The sequence below is a fragment of the Arachis stenosperma genome, chromosome 1 (assembly GCF_014773155.1).
Source record: "Arachis stenosperma cultivar V10309 chromosome 1, arast.V10309.gnm1.PFL2, whole genome shotgun sequence".
Classification (NCBI taxonomy): domain Eukaryota; kingdom Viridiplantae; phylum Streptophyta; class Magnoliopsida; order Fabales; family Fabaceae; genus Arachis; species Arachis stenosperma.
In genome coordinates, this window is record NC_080377.1 from 129,201,996 (window position 1) to 129,221,182 (window position 19,187).

Sequence of the window (19,187 nt, forward strand, 5' to 3'; positions counted from 1 at the left end):
TATATATATAAATAATTAATTTTTATATTAATAATATGAATAATTATCCAAAAGAAAATATATAATTATGATTCAGTATTATCAAGTATGAACCATATGTATGTAATAGTCATTAAAAACACTAACCCATAATAGACTCTTGAGTGTTGAATCCCTTCATAGCACAAATAAAGAAAGAAAAAGAAAATGAGAAAAAAGTGATATGAGTACCTGACTACTTTGACACATACATGTTACAGCTCATATATGTGTTTAAAGAAGTGTATGAGATGAGAGTCATGATAAAAGCTTAAAGCTGATCCTTTCCTATTAATATTGTACTCCATTACAATCCCCTAAATCTAATGGTGACTTATTCTGTCTTCCCTTTAGAGATATATGACAAAAGTTTATCACTTAAATGACACAGATCATGATCTTCAAATTAGAAACCTCTCTTTTATGGTGGAAGAAAGTTGAACTGCCATATATATTTGAGTTAAAGGGATAGTAGTCGGTGGTGTTAGTTTTTTTTCTTTACGATGACTTTTTTTACCTTACCCTTTCTCAATAATTTTCTTTAAGGAAAAAAATTAAACTCTATGACTAAAATACATTTACAAGTTTAATACTAATTAGTTTAGTGTGCTATATTCTGTTATGTCATCATCAACTAAATTTTAAACCATGATTTTATTGGATTTAGGAAATTATTTAACGGATAATATACTATACATTTAAGTATTTTTATGAACTAAGTTTAACTAAATTAAATAATTAAATTTAAATAATATTAATCATAACTGATTTTTATTATGTTAAATTAAATTGATTAAACTTAATTAACAAAAAAAATTTGTATATAATATTTCTCTTATTTAAGAGATAAGTCATTATAAATACTACTTAAGGAATGTATCTGATATATAAGAATAAAATTTTTATATAAAAATGTAAAAATATATTTATAGTCATTGAATTAATTTAAATTATTAAAATTAAATGTGTCTAATAAAAATAAAAAACAATAACTATAAATATAATAACTGTTAAATATATTTTTTCATGAATTTAATAATTATATTAAATATATTACTTATATATCATTTATTAATCATATTTATTTTCAATTACTTAAATTAATCAAATGACTATAATATAAATAATTTTCGTATTTTCGTATATTCTCATAACCTATATATACACTAACAATGAATATACTATGATTTATTTATAGATATTTTAGTCTTTAGGTAAGGAAAGGATTCCTTGTGCATCTTGATTGGTTTCTCTCTAGTTTCTATGTCAGTAAGATTAAACAATAAAAAACAAAAAATTCTTAAAAATTAGGATTGCTATGATTTTTTACTATATTAAAAAGTACACTAATATTAGAAAAATTAAAAAAATGTCAAAATTTTTCTTATTTAATATTTATTAATTATCATAATAATTAATAAATATTAATATTAAATAAAATAAATAATTAATAAAGTATATGGTCCACACAGCCTACAGTCCTTTTGTTCCCTTCTCTTACCTCATCATTACACTTAGCAACACAATTCCCAAATCTCCTCTCAGCTTTTATTATTATTAACTAATTGCTAGATATTCATTACCCTTGATTAGAGTAAGCTTTTGTTTAAGTACATTTCTCAACCGTAAAATATGAGCAATCATAACCGCAAATGAGCTTTTAGAATCTTAAATTCTTATTATAATGACTAATAGATAAATACCACAATTTACCAAAAAGAATGAGTAGATAAAGTAGCTCAGGAACGATGTACTTTCTGTTCCTTTCCTTCGTTCGGTGAAAAGGACATACGAATGCGCAGATATGAACACAGCCATAAGGGAAAATATAAAGTATACAATGTTCTATACATAAAAATATTGTTAAACTAACTAAAAGTTTCTTTTTCTTTTTTAATTTCTGCTCCCTTTTCTTTTCTTCCTTCAATTTTATCGTCAATGAGAAGTGTAATTATTGTCATCACATGAATTCATATAAGCTTTCATGGGAGTCACATTAGGACAATTATGTGATCCCACTTTTCCTTTGGGTACATATGGGGATCACACTTTTTTATACCTACAAGTCCTCAACTACCCGATAATTTATTGGTTGAGACATTATTAATATCATTATAATGAGTGAATAAATTGTAAGTTCAATGCATAGTGCCCTTGGTCATTCATACAATAATACTAGTAATAATTAATCTCATAACCAAGCATTGATTGCCTCACTAATCTCTTTAAATAAATGTTAGGATTTAAATTCTATTTATATATTATTTATTTATGAATGATAAATTTTTAAATAAAATTTAAATTCATAATAAATTAATTCTTGAAATATCTAACATGAGTAAAAAAAATAAGCTAAAGAGGTACGCTTCATATGTTGATGATAAGGAAGAAACACATATATATGTGGTGAGAAAAGTTGAGGTAAAGTATTTACATTCTTAGAAGTATTCAAAATGATGATGACTAAGCTTATAGGGTTGATCTCTTTCTTTCTTGGTTAATCTACTAGGCATGAAAACCCTACTCCTAAGGATGTTATTATTGATATGATTAGGCACCTCGGGTGGCTTAATAGACCTAATCAAAGCCCAATTAACAGGCTTAAAGAAGTCATGCCTCTTAATCTCAAGAGAACCCATGCAACTGCCAATCCTCTTGTTTGGATTCTTCACCAAAAGCTTGCTTATAAGATCTTGAACCTTCACCATCTCCTCATACTCCTTGCTACTAGTAACCGCAATCCTTGGAAAAACCAACGGCATCTTGAGAATATTCAACAGCGTCTTCTCATTATTCTCGCCTTTGAACGGCGTTCTTCCGTACAGCATCTCATACAAGAACACTCCGAAAGTCCACCAATCCACGGCGCTGCCATGGCCTTGACCTAAGATCACTTCCGGCGCCAAATACTCGTGCGTTCCGACGAACGATTTCGACCTTGCTTCTATTGGCTCCGCTACGAGCTCTGGATCGAGTTCTTGAACGTGGTTAGCGTTTTCTGTTATGACGGTTGTAACGGTCGGGGAACGTTTCTTGTTTCTTGATGAAGATAGTGAGAAGCATGAGAGTACTGGCTGGATGGGTGCGGTGGCGCAGGATCTGGTCTTTGTGGACTTAATGGTGCGTTCCAATCTGGTGGTAGTTTTGGTCCTTAGGAGCTTGGGAACGACGTCGCATTTGAGAGAGAGATCGAAATCCGATAGCATTATGTGGCCGTCTTCCCTCACCAGAACGTTCTCCGGCTTCAAATCCCTGTACACTATCCCCATCATGTGAAGATATTCTACCGCCAAAAGTGTCTCCGCTCCATAGAACCTATCAATTTCTTAACTTAATTAGCACCATTGTATCATGCATAACGAAACTACACACACCCACGCCATTAAATATAATCTTACACCATTAAAAATATTAGTAATGACCAATTGATAGCTACAAATCACAAAAACTGTTACTCCTATGATAATTTATAATACTAGAAAAAGTGCTTACTTAGCGGAAGCAATGGAGAAGCGCTTGCCGGGCTGGCGTTGGCGAGCAGCGTATAAGTCGCCGCCGGGGCAGAACTCCATGAGCAAGCAAGAGTAGTGAGAAGCTTCAAACTGAGTGTACAAAGTTGGCAAGAAAGGGTGATCAAGCATTCCAAGAATCTCCTTCTCCATCTCCGCTCTATGAAGCTTCTTCCTTATGGCAAGTGCTTCTCTGTCCACAACCTTCATGGCGTAGAAGCACTGCGGAAGCCCCACCACCGGGTTCCTTATCTGGCAAAGGTACACGTTCCCTATGTCGCCGCTCCCCAGCCGCCTCAGCAACCGGAAGTGGTCGAGCCCCACGCGCCCGTGGTGGCTCAGGAGCCGCTGCATGGCCTCCCATGCAACTTGGTTCGCCTTGTGCGGCTTGCTTTGGAGAGAAGAAGAAGTCAGAAACAAAGGGGTGTCTGTGATGGCGGAGGATGAGGAGAAAACGGAGACGGAGCTCTGGCGGCGGAGGCTGCTGAAGCTGAGGTTGCTCATCCAGCTGCGGGTGGATTCAGGGAGGGTGGTGGTGGTGGTGACGGAGGAGGAGCTGCTGTCGTAGTCAGGTTCATTATTATTATCTCTTGAGGGTGTGGTGATGATGGTGGTAGCCATGGTGGGTTCTAAGGTAACATATGTGTTATGGAAGTGTGTGTGGGTGTGGGCTTAACATTTTATATGCACAACCAACCCTTCACTTTAATTTTGTTGCCATTCAAATCTTGCACATGCCACACATCAAATAAAATGTGACTTGGAATAAGAATCAATATAATAGATCAACTAACCCTTTATTATCATCACTATTTTTTTATAACAATTTTTCACAATATTATTAGGACTCTTTCTAATACTTTCAAAATTGTTTACCCTTTTTCTATAATTTTTAAGAATTATATGTAATATAAGAGTCACGTTTATTATTAATTCAAAACAAAAGTTTACAAAAGGGTGTCTGCTTTTACTAACTTGAAATGCCATTAAGTCTGTATACAGTATATTGAACACATTAGAGAGCCCATGTTTCTTTTGGTATCAAAAAGTGACACTTTTATTAATTATCATTCATACATTTAATTTCACTCGAACAAATATAGATCCTTAATTTTTTTTTTCGGTGTAATTAATTAGTTTTTCTGATAGGGTGTTTATTCATAGGAAAATAAATTGACATCTGTCTTAGATATAACTAAAAAGATTTAAATTAAAATTAAAAGAATCTTTTACTGAATGAGAGGCTACACGGGCAGCAACATATTGATCCTAATTAAGAAAATTTTGTTTTGTCAAAAAGCATAATAGTAAAGATTCCTTAAAAATTAGTATTTTCTGCGGCAGGTAATAACGTTTAGGCTTAAATGAATCTTTAGATTTTTATGGGAGCCGTGGAAAATGTTTTTATTTCTTCTTCATTCTTTTTTGAAATGAAATAATATTTTGTTTAGGAAGGAGTGGTGGGAAGAGGGGTATCAAGGCATTTTTTGGATAGTCCTCACGTTTAATTCTTCTTCTTCGGATTTGTATAGAAAATAGAGACAGCCAAAAAGGGATATATGAAGTAACTATAAGCTTTTGGTGTTGTTTTCCTTTTCTTTCTTTTGTTTGAGGCATGCTCTTAGTCTCAGGCAGTCAGGCCAATTGCTGACGAACCCACTAGTTCTTGTTCTCTCTAAAGCGGTTTTCCAAAAAGTAACGCCCATCAATTCTAATATTATATATATTTTTCTTGCTAAATATATATAATCAATATTTATCGTTCTCTATATATGTCTCTTTAATTGAGGTATGCTTGAAACGATTCTTTATTCTTCTATCTCCAAACTTCTCCATCCAAACATATTCTATAACGACATTTCGGGTATGCAAACGTATATGCTGATGAAATTATCAATTTATCATTAAAAACTTTTCACAGATAAAGTTGTTGAAACATAAAAAAAAAATTATATAGAACTATTTCATATATACATATACAAATTTTCATTCTGTTTTCATCACCCAACTAAACATACTCTCAAAAATAAATTATAGTATCTATACAAGAGAAATCCTAGAAAACTAATTTATTATTTTTAATTAACAATTAATCAAAAATGTAATTTAAAATATATTATTAAATTATTAAATTAAAGAAATTTAATTAATAACTAAAATAATAATAAAAAATAATAAATTTTGATAATTTTTTAATATTTTTTGTGTACAGCTAATGTTATTTATATTTATAGTAACACAATATATTCATCAAGAATGTGCTGAAACCTCTGAATGACTATGATTTAATTTTAGGACTTGAGAAGCATATTGATGGATGTTACATATATGACATTTCCTGGCTAACCTTGCCATTGGTAGAACAAGTCCAGAAACACTTTTGGGAAGACATCATTATGGAGTGCACCGTATTATATATTGGTACACTGAATATATATATTGAAAGAGCAGAGAGAAGTACATAATAAAATATTTGGTAACAATAGATACGGTGGAAACTCAGGTAGAGTCGATTTCACGTGAAGTTGATAATTGAGAGTCGTTAGATAATTTGACTGATTTTATTAAATTTTCATCTAACGACTCTTAACTATCAACTTCACATGAAATCGACTTCAATTGAGTTTTTACCAATAGAAAGTGTTATGCCTACAAATTATTCTCTCTCTTATTGTAGTATCCACTATTCACCTTCATATTTGGTAAATGATTGTCAAAATGATCTTTTTGGGTGCATTACAGATATATAAATTACTTCAGTCCAAAGTAATTAGTAAAAGGATATATAAACTACTAATTAATTAGTTAATTTAATTATAAACCGAAGCTTTTAAAAGTGAATTGGTCAAAAGCAAGCTCTCTTTGTGTTTAAAGCTTATGTAAACCGCATATCAAGAATAATTTCTTTTCTTTTTTATTTATTATTCGAATAACAAAGCATAGAAAGCAGGAGCAGCATGCAAACGACATCGTAAACTCTGCCATATATTGATCATAGAGATACCTGGTTCTTCTTGTCTAACACTCCACCATATATACACATTAAGATGTGAACATACATTATTCGTTGAAAAAATTAAATAAATGGTATATAGCAGCTAGGAATGAGGATGCACGAAGAACCCGTGTTCCAAATTGAATTCACCACCTCAATTTGAAATGGGGGGTTGGAAATTAAAGTGGAGTTAGTAATATAGCTTATGTGTCTACGTATGAATGATGATGAGTATATGCATAAGAAATTACGGTACGGAGTAGTAGTAATACAGTAGTGATGTTAATTTATGATTTATGATATTCTTGCTATGCATGTGAACCAATTATGAATGTAGGGGACCTGTCTTTGGTCACTTTTCTTGGGTCCATACTTGCGCCCACCACCTCTCAAAGTATATACATATCTATATATCTCTTGTATTTGTATATACTTAGGTGTATCAGTGTATGTGATGCTATTTGATGATGTATATATGTAGTACTTGTCAATGTAGTTGGTAATATATACTCCTATAATTTAATCTCGAAATAAGTATTGTTTTAGATCCTTAAAATATAAGATCAAAATCAAAATTGTCTTTAATCTTATTTTTAACATTAAAATTGTTTTTGTGTGTTTGTAACCTAAAAATTAGTGTAGGATAATATTTTAAATAAATTACTAAAAATACACTCGAATTATTTGAGGTTGACAAAAATATTTTTAAATTTTATTATCGACAAAATTATTCTCGAATAATTTTAAAGACCTATTCTGTTAAAAAAATATATGACATAACTCACTCGTTAATATTAGAGTCTCACTTGCTATATAAAAAATTCTATTTATCAAATTGTTCTTTTTAATTAACATTAAATGTCTTAATTTATGAATGTGTATTTTTTTTACGTTTTAAAATGATTTAAAGATATTTTTGTTAATAATAAAAATTAAAGATATTTTTATCAATTACAAAATAATTCAGGTATATTTTTTGTAGTTTACCTTATTTGTTTATAATAATGTGTCTATGTATATCATCATATTTGAAGAATATATATCCTAGTTTATTAGCTTCAAGAGAAACTAGCTAACTTCAATGTGATGAGTGTTAATTATTAAATCTAACTTTGTTAGTATTTTAGGGAGGCTTGGCTGCATTATATTCCTCGCTTTTAAAACTTTATACATCAGTCAAACAAAGAGTTATCTCTTCCTAAGTCTTATGTATCTTTTTTTTTTTTGTTTCCCCCTAGAGTAGAGTACATACACTACTACTAGCTGTCACATATATCCCATTTCATTATGCTGATCTTGTGGACCCATAAAATATACACTCTTTTTCTTTCACATTTTCATTTCCATTAAATTAATAATAATTTGATCACATGAACAGGCAGGGAAAGTAATTATCCAAAAGAGAGGAATTCAAGCACAACTTATTCATGCAAAATATTTTGAGGATATAATGAAAAAACAAAATGCATGATGGATTAATTTTGAATTGGAATTGGATGCTTCATGTATATATGTTGTGGCATTGATTATTCAATGGCAACACAAATCTTGTTTCCTACTTGGTGACTGGGATTTGTGGATTATCTTACTTTGAATTCTTGCTTCATGAATTTCACATAAAGCCAATAACTCTAATCATTATTCCATACATGTAGCTCTATTAATATAGTTTTTAGAAATTGTTGGAGTTTATTTTTGTTATCTGCAAGATCTTGTCCTTTTGGTTACAATTTGAGGCAGCAAGAACTGAATGATTTAAATTTTGCAGTGATTCAGAGTGGCAAATATATAGGAAGACTCAAAGGTCCATAACATACTTCTCCCCAACCCTTCAAAAGTGCCATCACTCTACACCCCACCATCCTTTTATGATGTCTTCTTGTTTTTATTGTATAAAGGAAACGAACCCGCAATCAAATTGGGACAAAAGTTAAACACAACAAATAAATGTCATTCGTATTGAATAGACAAGTGATGTACTTACTCCCTTGCTCTGGATTTGGATGCATGTTGGGTCATATTTTAAGTAATAAAAGATGTAGTCTTTGATAAGTTATTGTTTTCTTTTTTCACTTAATCTATTGATTTGAATTCTTCTTAAGTTTTGAATCTTGATGAGGCTTTTTTTATAGTCTTAAGAATCGAACTGAATTGGTCAATTCAACTTTTATAACTAAAAATAGGTTTAAGATAAAACTGTTTGATAGCGAATTAATTGAAAAATTGGTTAATCGATTTAAAATAATAAATTATAAAAAAATTAATTTTTAAAAGATTATATATTTTATACATAATATATTATTTTATTATTTAAATTTCTAATTCTACAGTTGGATAACCGGAACCTTGGTTCTTTGAGATGTAGGTTGCCAATGCAATTCTAATAAATTATAAAAGAATATAAAGTTACATGAGTATTAGAGTGAGATTTATAATAAGTTTTGACCTGTGAATAAAAATAAACAGGTAATGACTAATGAGACGTATTTAATTTGATAAAGCTGCTATACTATATGAAGTGGGATTGTACTTGATTTGTACACAGGAATCTGAGATATACCCTCTGATCAAATGTATTGGCATGCACTTGGCAGAATGTGGTTAATTTAATGAGATAGATGAATTGGAATAAGATGAGAGCAAATTAAAGCAAGGATGACGCATGCAGAAAGAAAGAAACAAGTTCAGCATATCTTAAGAGCAGAGTGTGTATCAGAGTTCCACTCCTCTTCTTCAATAATTTGGAGCATGCACTGAACAAAGTGTGGCCAATCTGGCAAACTCCTGCAAGATAATGTATCATATAAAAACCAAGCAGCACAATTTAAATAAATGTAGCATAATCAGCACCTTATTATAAATGCTAAACTAATTACATGTGTATAATATAATGGGGAGAGCATAAATTTCAGTGAAGGACACGTACCCGGGAATTGGGGAAAACAGCAATGGCAACCTTATGCCGTTATGCGAATTGAACTAATTTGTACTCCCTCCTCTCTCATAATGTTTCTCTTTTGAATTGAACTACATCAATGCTTTTCAGTTGCTTGTACATGTATGTATATCCAACATTATATTTGTAATTAGTGAACTATTTAGTTTCTTTCTTTTTCCCTTTTTCTTTTTTAATAGAATTAAAGACTTTTATTTTATGCAATCACAAATATCCTACACTTTAGCTTCCATGAAAAAATTTCAAGTCAAACTTGGTTGGAAATTCGGCAGATATAAAACCTTAAGAAAACAACATAGTGAAAGTGGCTACTTGGCACGTGTAGTCATGTCAAAGTTAGTAAATATGTCAAACTATCTAGCAACTATTATTTTCATGAGTAGTCCTCATTTATTTAAGGGTAAAGTACGTTTTTTTATTCTTAATATTGATGATTTTTTTAAATATTTTTAATATTTAATTGTATTTAATTTTTTTAAATATTTTTTATTTGTGTCAAAATTATTTTTGGACATTAACTCTATGTAAAATATTAGGAATAAGATTAAAAATTTTAAAGAATAATTTTGATACAAATAAAAAAACAGGGACAAAAATGAATAAATTGAAAGCGTTAGGACAAAATTGAATGAAATTTAATATTATGAGAATTTTGAAAAAAATCATAAAATTTAAGGACAAAAAAGGGGTTAATAGTCATATTAATCCCTAAAAGATGACTCATTTTTCAAATTCGGTCATAGAAAGATTTTATCAATCAAATTAGTAATTCAAAAATTATAAATTAATCATTTTCATCCTTCAATCACTCGATTAATAGTTTTCATAAACAATTAATGACATGAAACGTTAACTCACATCATACATAATAGCTAGCATATATAATTAGACGCTGAACAAATATATTTATGAAGATTTATCAAGGTTATATTAGGATTAGGGTTAATATAATTGGGAAAATAAAATTTATAGATTTTCATAATCATATTTATTCAAGGTCCAATGCAATTAGACATGCTAGGTGTCATACATGCTATTAAATTAATTTTTATTTCATTAATCATTGACAAAAACTATTAATTGAGTGACGGAATGATAAAAATGATTAATTTGTAATCTTTAAAGAACTAATTTAATTAATACAATTTTTTAGGAATAAATTTAGAAAATGACTCATCTTTTAGAAATTAATTTAACCATTAATCGGACAAAAAAGAATAATATTATACATTTAAGTCTTTTAATGAACCAAGTTAAACAATAAAACTTAAAATAATGTTAGCTATAGCTGATTTTTATTATATTAGACCAACTTAATTAGATTTAATTAATAAAAAAACTTAAATATGTAGTATTATTCAACAAAAAAAAATACTTTATCCTTATTTAATTTAACCTAATGTTGTGGTGCTCTTTCCTAACTAACTTCGTCAACAAAAAAAAAGACTTATCATCTTAAATGACTGGAGCGTAAAAGGATAAGCTAGTCCTTATTTGATAGGTCTAACATGATAGGGTTGATAATATAAGAGTCTAATAAATATCACTTTTATAAAGAATTTTATTATTTCCTTTTAACCTCTTGTGAAAAGTCTAAAACTGATTCTCTGACCGTGATAGTTCATGGACAATGATGTTCATGCATCAAAGTTCCATATACTACCCATACCTGTAACCTTTAGGTACAATAATGCTACAACGACAAAACAATGTAGCCAAATCCACCCTCCCCTCTCTATTTGACAGCTATTACGGCAGCCGGATGAAATAGAAATCTTGGTAAGAACTAAGAAGTTACGTGCTAGTAGGTGAGAACTAATTTTTTTTTTTTAAATCTACTAAACTATGCTAGGAAGTATTATTATTATTATTTGGGTTGCCGTTCTAGGAAATATCTTAATGGTGTATTTATTTCTTTTTTATTAAATCTTAGGGGGAACCTTTTTTTTATCACAATAAACACCTGCATTACACACATAAACCGATTCATATCCACTAATACTAATAGGCAAAGCCACAAGAATAGTGTGGCTTTCGCTTTTCGCCCACGACCAAACCAGTAACCATAGTCATGAAAAGGTGGAAATAATAATTTTCGCATTTATAAGATAGAACGCTGGACCATAAACGTTTGAAAATCTAGGCCTTCATGGTTAAGAACTAGTGGCCTAAAAGTAAACTTCAGCCCACTTGAGAGATTTTTTTTTTCAAAATTAGGAGTGAAATTTAAATATGAGGATTTAGATTCTCTAAATTTTGAATTTCACTTTAGAGAGTAAATTGTGATCTCTCACCATTTATTTTACGGAAATGTTTGGTAACCAAAGAAAATCAAGCAAAAACAGTCATAACTTGCCTTATTTAGCTTTCATTAATTGTTGCAACAATTAATGAATGCTAAATAAGGTAAGTTCTGGCTGTTTTTACCTTGTACAAATTCAAAATTTAGAGAATTCAAATCCTAAATCCGAAACCTCTAGGTAGAGCTGGAAGTAAGCCGAGCTGAGCCGAGCTAGACCAAGCTCAAGCTCAACTCACAAAAATTGAGCTTGGCTCACGGCTCGACTCATTAACAATCGAGCCTATTTCTTAAGCTCAAACTCGGCTCACCGAAAGCTCACGAGTTGGCTCGAGCTTACGAGCTGGCTCAAATAATAGAAACATAAATACATAATTTATAATTCTATATCAATAAATTATAACTTATATATTTTAAAAAATATTTAAAATTATATATGCATTTAATATATACTTTTAATATTATATACATACATATGAAATAGTAATATATATATATATATATATATATATATATATATATATATATATCAAGTAAGCTCACGAGCTAATGAGCTGAGTTTATCCAAGCTCAAATTCGGCTCATTTAATTTATGAACTCAATTCCAAGCTCAAGCTTGACTCACTAGCTCACAAACTTAGCTTATTGAGCTATTAACGAGTCGAGCTCGAGCTAGCTCATGAGCTGGCTTGACTCACTTCCAGCCCTACTTTTATGTGAGAATGGAGATACTATATCATTTGAGTTATAGTTTACTGCCTTGAGATTCTCTTTTACATTTATTTCATTTATTTATTTCATAAAACAAGTAGCCTTACTTGCATAGTTAGCCTTTTGAATTCCATAATGAATAAACGTATTAGCAGCTATAGGTTATTAGAACCTCGAAGCAAATTAGCAAACTCACCCCAAACAAGCCTAGTCCTAATAATGCAAGTGCTAGTGGCATTCGACACACTACCACAATATGCAACAATTCATTCTCAAAATGCTAGAAATAATGCATAACTAATAAGCTTAACTTGTACCAAAAAAGATAAATCTGAACATAAGAAGTGCAGCATCTAGCTCTTACAATATATGGTTTAAATGGAAAACACAAATTTCAACCAAAGTTTTGAATTGTACCCTTCCTTTGAATGCTCGTTGGAATCAGTCATAGCCTTTTCCCAGACAATTCAGACAGCGTTGGACCCTACAAAGCCATGAAACATGATGAGGATAACTCGCAGGTCACAATGTTCTAAGAGAATAAATTTATAGGCACTTGGTAATTTCCTTGGAATTCATGTAACCGCAATTATCAAGTGATCTTGTGATGCTCAATTGGTATACTAGAGAAGAGAAACAAGGAAGCAAGGTAACCTGTTTCCCTCACAAGTAGGACAAAGGCAAGGGTTGATTGCAATGGGATCATACATTGGTGACCATGAAATGGTGGCATTCCCTTTGCACAGTTTGCATATGTAGAATCCCTTCCCTCTACAGGCCATACAAGGCAACGCTGTCTTTTTCTGGGGAAAAAATGTCAAATATATGAACATATACACAAGAGCATGATAAAAGAACCATGGCAGAAAAATAAAAGAAAACCCCTTTAGCTTATGCATCTTTACCCGTTTCTTCTCAGAAACAAAGGAAATCGTTTTTAGGGTCACAGTAGAAGCCAAGTTCAAAGCGGCTATTCCACCCAATATGATTCCAGCACCGGTAATCACTGTTCTCAAAGGCCCTTTATTCATCTCTTCTTCTCAGAGGAAATTTATCAAACACCTGAACTGCAGTTTCCACAATAACAACATTTAACCCCCCCAACTACGTGTCTTGCGATGGGGTCACAAAATGAGACAACTTTGAGCCGTTAAGTACCTACCAAGTTGATATAAACGACTTACCGTTTCGCGGGCATGTTTACCATACGATGTCGTTTTCATACTTGGCTTTAACTAACATTCTAACATCATCGTTCTGCAACAGAAGATCGCGTTAGTGTACTATGTGGACTCAGCTAGAACTACTCCAACGACAATAACCTGTCTTCCATCAGCACTCCTCCATGAAAATCGTATTTTCGAAAAACCCAATTAATATTCTAAATTCTCGATCTACTTCTTCTTCCCTTTTTCTCTTCCATTTCCGTTCCAATGTTTTCAGAAGCCGCAGCTTTGTTCTCAGTTCCAGCAGAAAATGGACCCTTGGAACCAAATCTCTCAAATTATCGTCTTCTCCCATAAGAGCTTCGTGTGCTCCTAGCTCAACTGTCTATGGCGGCTGGGACGAGGTTGCAGTCGCCGGTGACTCCGATTCGCTGCACAGCTTTCTCGCTTCCATTGGAATCGATGATAGGAAGAATGTTTTCGTGTTCATCTTGGGCCTTGTTTGCGCCATGGCGATTTCCAGGGTTAGGGTTTCTTCCATCATTGTTATTCCAGCTTCAGCTCTTGTTTTTGCGGTTGGTTTCGCCGTAGGGTTTTTCCGAAGCGGTGCCTTCGGTGACGCCAGGATTAGCGGGACCAAGAGGAAAGATAAGGACGAGAATTCGAAGCAGTTTTTGGAGAAATTGAGGAGCTTGTTGGAATTCTTTGATGAACTCGATGGTGTGGTCAATAACTTGAAGAGCGATGTACAATTTGCCATCAGGAATAAGAAAATTGAAGAGAGTGATTTCTTTGGGTATGTTGATGTCACAGATAAAATAAAGTTGAAGGCTTTGAATGCTAGGAATATTGTGAAGGCTTTAATTGATAATGAGGGAAATTCTAATGGGGCTTTTGTTGAGAACAATAAAGGTAGTAGAAGAAAGAAAGATTCTGGAGAAGCTGGGTACCAGATGCTACAATCTATTGGAAGTTTGTTTGGAGAAAAATCAGTTACCTCGAATTCTAACAAAGTCAGAGAAAATGCTAAGCAAGAGACAGTGGATAGAGCATTGGATCAAGCACCAGGAAACGGTACTGTGCCTCCTGTTGAAGATAAGGCTTCAAATTCAGATAGTAGAGGGAATGGTAAGTTGGATTCTTCTCTAGATTCTTCAATTAGATCTGTTTCGGATATGTACAGAAATGGAAGAACAAAGGGTATTGCCGAGAATGATGATTTTGGATTAGGAGGTGTTGGCAGGAAAACTAATAAATTTCGTGATGAGAAAGAATATAGTTACCGGAACAAAGGATTGAGGTTCACAAATAATCGCAGTTTCTCTCTGAAGATGGATTCCAGCAGTGTAACAGACATGTGGGAATCCCATGACAATCTTCTTGATTCTGAAAGCATGAAAGTCAGAATGGAACACAGGGAAAGTGAATCTTCCTTTGTGCAGGAGCAGTTGCTCAATCAAGGGCACGAAACTTTCACGTCTTCTTATGACAAGAGGGATGATGAGCCTCATAGGTTTCCATTTGAAGAAGATGCGATGAATTATGATCATCGCAATCAGCATCATGGTGATGACTTGCCTGGGCGTGAGAGTGAACTCAATGCTTCTTCATCTGCAAAGACATCAGATGATGAAATGTTTGGTAGGTTCCTTGCTGAAGCAACCGAACTTCAAAAGCAAGCAAAAGTGTTTATAAAGGCTAGGCATGATGAAGAGCAAGCTGAAATCATGTTATATAGGTCTGCTAACTTATTTTCCAAAGCTTTAGACCTGAAGCCGATGAGTTTATTGGCTGTAGGCCAGTTAGGAAACACTTATCTTCTTCATGGAGAATTAAAGTTGAAGATCAGTCGTGAACTGCGAGGTCTACTTTCAGGTAGCATCCAATCATCATCTGGGAGACGTAGTAGAGTACTGAAGGGAATGCGGAAAAAAATCACTAGTAAAGAAGAAGTTGCACCATTGCTTATTGATGTATGTGAAGAATGTGAAGAGCTTCTGGTTGAGGCTGGCAGAAAGTATAGGCTGGCATTGTCAATTGATGCGAATGATGTGAGAGCCCTGTATAATTGGGGCCTTGCTCTCTCTTTTCGTGGGCAATTGATAGCAGACATTGGTCCGGTATGCATTTCTTGACATCTTACTAGAAAGCAGCTTGCTTAAATTCATAAAAAAGCTTCTGTGATTTTGCTGTTTGGTTGGCATGATTTCATATGCCAGTTTGATAAGCTCACTTTTGTTGTTTTATTATTTTGTTTTTGTTTGAAGTTATTGTTGTCTTCAAATATCACAGGGTGCTGCTTTTGAGGCTGAAAGAGTATTCCTGGCTGCTATTGACAAGTTTGATGCTATGTTGTTGAAGGGCAATGTTTATGCACCAGATGGTAATGTCTCCTGAATTTGAAATTTATAATTTCCACATACAAGTGCATCTGTAAAATATTTTGCTGACAAATTTCCTGTACAAAGCATATGGGGGCCGTATATGATGACCCTATTTGAATTTTAAGGTAAAAATAGTTTTGAAGTTGTATCTCTGAGAAGAACCGCGATCGGAATATAGGTCTTGAAAACAAAAACATGCATAATAGATGGAGACACATTTGAAGTAACTTATGGATAAGTTGCACTTTATCCATGTTTGATGGCCTCATGCTCTTTGTCTGTTTGAATTTTCGCTTAGTGAAAAAATAATAATAATCGACAATAAGCAACATATAAGGCTAGGTTGTTGCTTATGATATTAAATTGATCTTTCACCACATCCCCCCCCCCCCCCCCTCCCCCTCCTCTTCTCTTTTTCTCTCCCGTCTCGTTTTGCATATATCTTTTACTTGATGGTACCATTTTGAAAGTCCTAATGCTATGTTTAACTTGGATCTCGAAATTGTTGAAGCAGCTTTGTTCAGATGGGGTGTGGCATTGCAGCAGAGATCTCGGTTAAGGCCAGGAACCAGTAAAGAGAAGGTGAAGTTGCTGCAGCAAGCAAGAAGGCTCTATGAAGATGCCCTTCATATGGATTCCAATAACATGCAAGCTAAAGAAGCTTTATCCTCTTGTCTCTATGAGCTCAATTACCGGTAATTCTAGCAGTCAATTCATCATGGAAAAGAGTTATCCAAGGGAATCAATCTGCTTTCAGTCCCCTGGTTTGCATAATAATTTGGCCATAGTGGAACTTAGCCATGCATGATTCCTAGTATTGTCTTTTTTGTATTGATTCTTCCTATTTAGACAGAGTCAGCAAAATAATAATAGTTAATAATAATGAGGGTGCTAGCATAGTAATAGAGACACAATCTACAGAATGAGTTCTATTCTTGGAGAGCACCTAGGAGGTTAGGAGAGTAATTTTGACTACCTGATAATAACAAAGGGGACACCACCCTTGGAAAGAAAAAATGATTTTTTTTTTTGTTGGTTTTTTGGGTTTACATTGTATTATATGATATGAATCCTGAAGTGAAGATGGAAATAAGCATGTGGTTTTGATTATGGGTGAAAGAAATAAATTGTAGTTGTGAACACGGTTGATGGTTGTTGGTTGATTAGCATTGTTGTGTGGTTTAGGCGCGTAGTCGTAGGGATAGGACTTAGGAATAGGAGGCATTCACATGAGTTGAACTTGATTGAAGTGCTCGTACCTTACCTACGTATGACATCCATCAAATGTGGCCTTCTTTTTTGTCTCTACTCTACTGTTTGTTCAAACTTCAAACTGCTTCAATTTCTAGTACGTCATCATCGTGATTTCAGGATTAATAATTTAATACTTTCTCAAATTCATAAATAATAATAATAATCATCGTTGGATACAGTTACAGGCCCCACGCGCAGCTTGTCTCGTGCCCAAACTTGCAAGTGCCACTTATTCATAAAAATCATAACTGGCTAAATAATTGTGTCTTTAATATTTAACTTAAATTTTATTTTTATTTTTAATGTTTGACGTATTTTATTTTTATTTTATTTTATTTTATTTTTATTAGAATTAATTTTTTAGAAACACCAAAAAAATGAATGATTTTTTTTAAATTTTTTTATTATAATTTTTTTTAAGTACAACGAAAATTATAGTGATAGTCGTTATAGTAGTAGTTGTAGTTGTTATGAAACCACTTATCCCAAAAGTTATAGGAGAAGGTAACACTAATGGTTATATTTCTAACATTTTTTTTCAAGCAAGAGCCTCTCTTTTTGGGTTTGCTTGATTTGCTATTTTTTACACTTTTTTGGGGTTCACCAAGAATCGAACTCTTGACCTTTCGGACATAGAACTCTGATACCATGTCATGAAACTACTCATCTAAAAAACTTAAGCTGATGGAAAAAGGCAACATTCCCCTTCAAACAATAGCCTCTTTTGGGTTTGTTTGATTTTTACATAAGTTTTTTTCTCTTTTATTTGCTTTATGCTATTTTTTATTTTTGGGGTTCACCAAAGAGTGAAAAAATAGGAAATCAAGCAAATCCAAAAAAAGAGGTTCTTGCTTGAGGGGGAATGTTGCCTTCTCCCATTAGCTTAAGCTTTTAGGATGGGTAGTTTCATGACAATAGTAATTTAAAAGTAACAGCGGCAGAATAATAAGAAAAAATATATAATAATAGAAAAATAATTTTGAGACAAAAATAAAATATTTTAAACGTTACGAGTGAAATTAACACTTAATCAAAAGTTTGAAACATTAAGAATTAAAATAATATTTTATTGAGTAAAGTATCATTTTTGTCCCCAACGTTTAGGTAAGTCCTAAAGTTGTCTCTAACGTTTCAATCGTCCTATTTAAGTCCCTAATGTTTCAAAATTGACTCAATGTTATCTTGCCGTTAGGGATCCGTTAACAGAATTGACGGCGGGACAAAATTGAGACGGTTTTAAAACGTTAGGGACTTAAATAGGACGAAAACGTTGGGGACAAAAACGATACATAGAAATAAATTTTAATTTAATTTTATCCTTCAATAATATCAATTTTTTATTATACATAGTATTCAATATTTTTTAATCACATCTAAGTAAATTATATTTAATCATATTACTGTCATTCTACAAACATTTCATGATAACTAAAAATCTTTAAGAGTAAAATTATAAAAAAAAAAGAATTTATTTAAAATGAAAGTAATGTGATTAAGTATAATTTACATAGATGTAATTAAAAAATAATTGAATACTATGTACAGTAAAAAATTGATATTATTAAAAGATAAAATTAAATTAAAATTTATTTTTATGTATCGTTTTTGTTCCCAACATTTTTATCCTATTTAAGTCTCTAACGTTTCAAAACCGTCTCAATTTTGTTCCGCCGTCAATTCTGTTAACGGATCCCTAACGACAGGATAACATTGAGTCAATTTAGAAACGTTAGGGACTTAAATATGACGATTGAAATGTTAGGGACAAAAACGATATTTTACTCTATTTTATTCGATCATAAGTATTTGTACAATCTAGTGGAAAATTAATATATTCTTCACGGACAATAATAAATATATAACTTCTAATTTTAATCCTTAATATTTGAATTAAA

At 32.2% G+C, this 19,187-nt stretch overlaps 3 protein-coding genes across 4 annotated transcripts; 1 reads left to right on the forward strand and 2 right to left on the reverse strand.

Moving 5' to 3' along the window:
- Positions 1 to 2,388: 2,388 nt before the first annotated feature.
- On the reverse strand, positions 2,389 to 4,155 carry LOC130943149 (protein kinase PINOID 2). Its single transcript, XM_057871057.1, has 2 exons — positions 3,511 to 4,155; positions 2,389 to 3,333 (listed from the first exon to the last, which is right to left on the reverse strand). The coding sequence occupies exons 1-2, from the start codon at positions 4,146 to 4,148 to the stop codon at positions 2,457 to 2,459; spliced, it is 1,515 nt and encodes a 504-aa protein (XP_057727040.1). The 5' UTR covers positions 4,149 to 4,155; the 3' UTR covers positions 2,389 to 2,456.
- Positions 4,156 to 12,711: 8,556 nt separating this feature from the next.
- LOC130939231 (protein BUNDLE SHEATH DEFECTIVE 2, chloroplastic) lies at positions 12,712 to 13,622 on the reverse strand. 2 transcript variants are annotated; one of them, XM_057867358.1, is made up of 3 exons: positions 13,394 to 13,622; positions 13,197 to 13,291; positions 12,712 to 12,972 (listed from the first exon to the last, which is right to left on the reverse strand). In XM_057867358.1, the coding sequence occupies exons 1-3, from the start codon at positions 13,517 to 13,519 to the stop codon at positions 12,930 to 12,932; spliced, it is 264 nt and encodes an 87-aa protein (XP_057723341.1). In that variant the 5' UTR covers positions 13,520 to 13,622; the 3' UTR covers positions 12,712 to 12,929. The 2 variants fall into 2 exon arrangements, with proteins under 2 accessions (XP_057723341.1, XP_057723337.1); XM_057867354.1 differs by having other exon boundaries at positions 12,728 to 12,972; positions 13,143 to 13,291.
- Positions 13,576 to 17,346, forward strand: LOC130939222 (uncharacterized). The gene is made up of 3 exons (XM_057867346.1): positions 13,576 to 15,774; positions 15,947 to 16,037; positions 16,553 to 17,346. The coding sequence occupies exons 1-3, from the start codon at positions 13,834 to 13,836 to the stop codon at positions 16,735 to 16,737; spliced, it is 2,217 nt and encodes a 738-aa protein (XP_057723329.1). The 5' UTR covers positions 13,576 to 13,833; the 3' UTR covers positions 16,738 to 17,346.
- Positions 17,347 to 19,187: the final 1,841 nt, after the last annotated feature.

What these genes read in the sequence shown, in the direction of transcription:
- LOC130939222 (XM_057867346.1), top strand. Translation starts at nt 13,834, where the DNA reads ATGAAAATCGTATTTTCGAAAAACCCAATTAATATTCTAAATTCTCGA. An exon ending in TGATAGCAGACATTGGTCCG is followed by an intron (nt 15,775 to 15,946) that starts GTATGCATTTCT and finishes CAAATATCACAG; the next exon opens with GGTGCTGCTTTTGAGGCTGA. An exon ending in CAATGTTTATGCACCAGATG is followed by an intron (nt 16,038 to 16,552) that starts GTAATGTCTCCT and finishes TTGTTGAAGCAG; the next exon opens with CTTTGTTCAGATGGGGTGTG.
- LOC130939231 (XM_057867354.1), bottom strand. Translation starts at nt 13,519, where the DNA reads ATGAATAAAGGGCCTTTGAGAACAGTGATTACCGGTGCTGGAATCATA. An exon ending in TTGTTTCTGAGAAGAAACGG is followed by an intron (nt 13,292 to 13,393) that starts GTAAAGATGCAT and finishes TTTTTTCCCCAG; the next exon opens with AAAAAGACAGCGTTGCCTTG. An exon ending in CCTACTTGTGAGGGAAACAG is followed by an intron (nt 12,973 to 13,142) that starts GTTACCTTGCTT and finishes ATGGCTTTGTAG; the next exon opens with GGTCCAACGCTGTCTGAATT.
- LOC130943149 (XM_057871057.1), bottom strand. Translation starts at nt 4,148, where the DNA reads ATGGCTACCACCATCATCACCACACCCTCAAGAGATAATAATAATGAA. An exon ending in TTCTCCATTGCTTCCGCTAA is followed by an intron (nt 3,334 to 3,510) that starts GTAAGCACTTTT and finishes AGAAATTGATAG; the next exon opens with GTTCTATGGAGCGGAGACAC.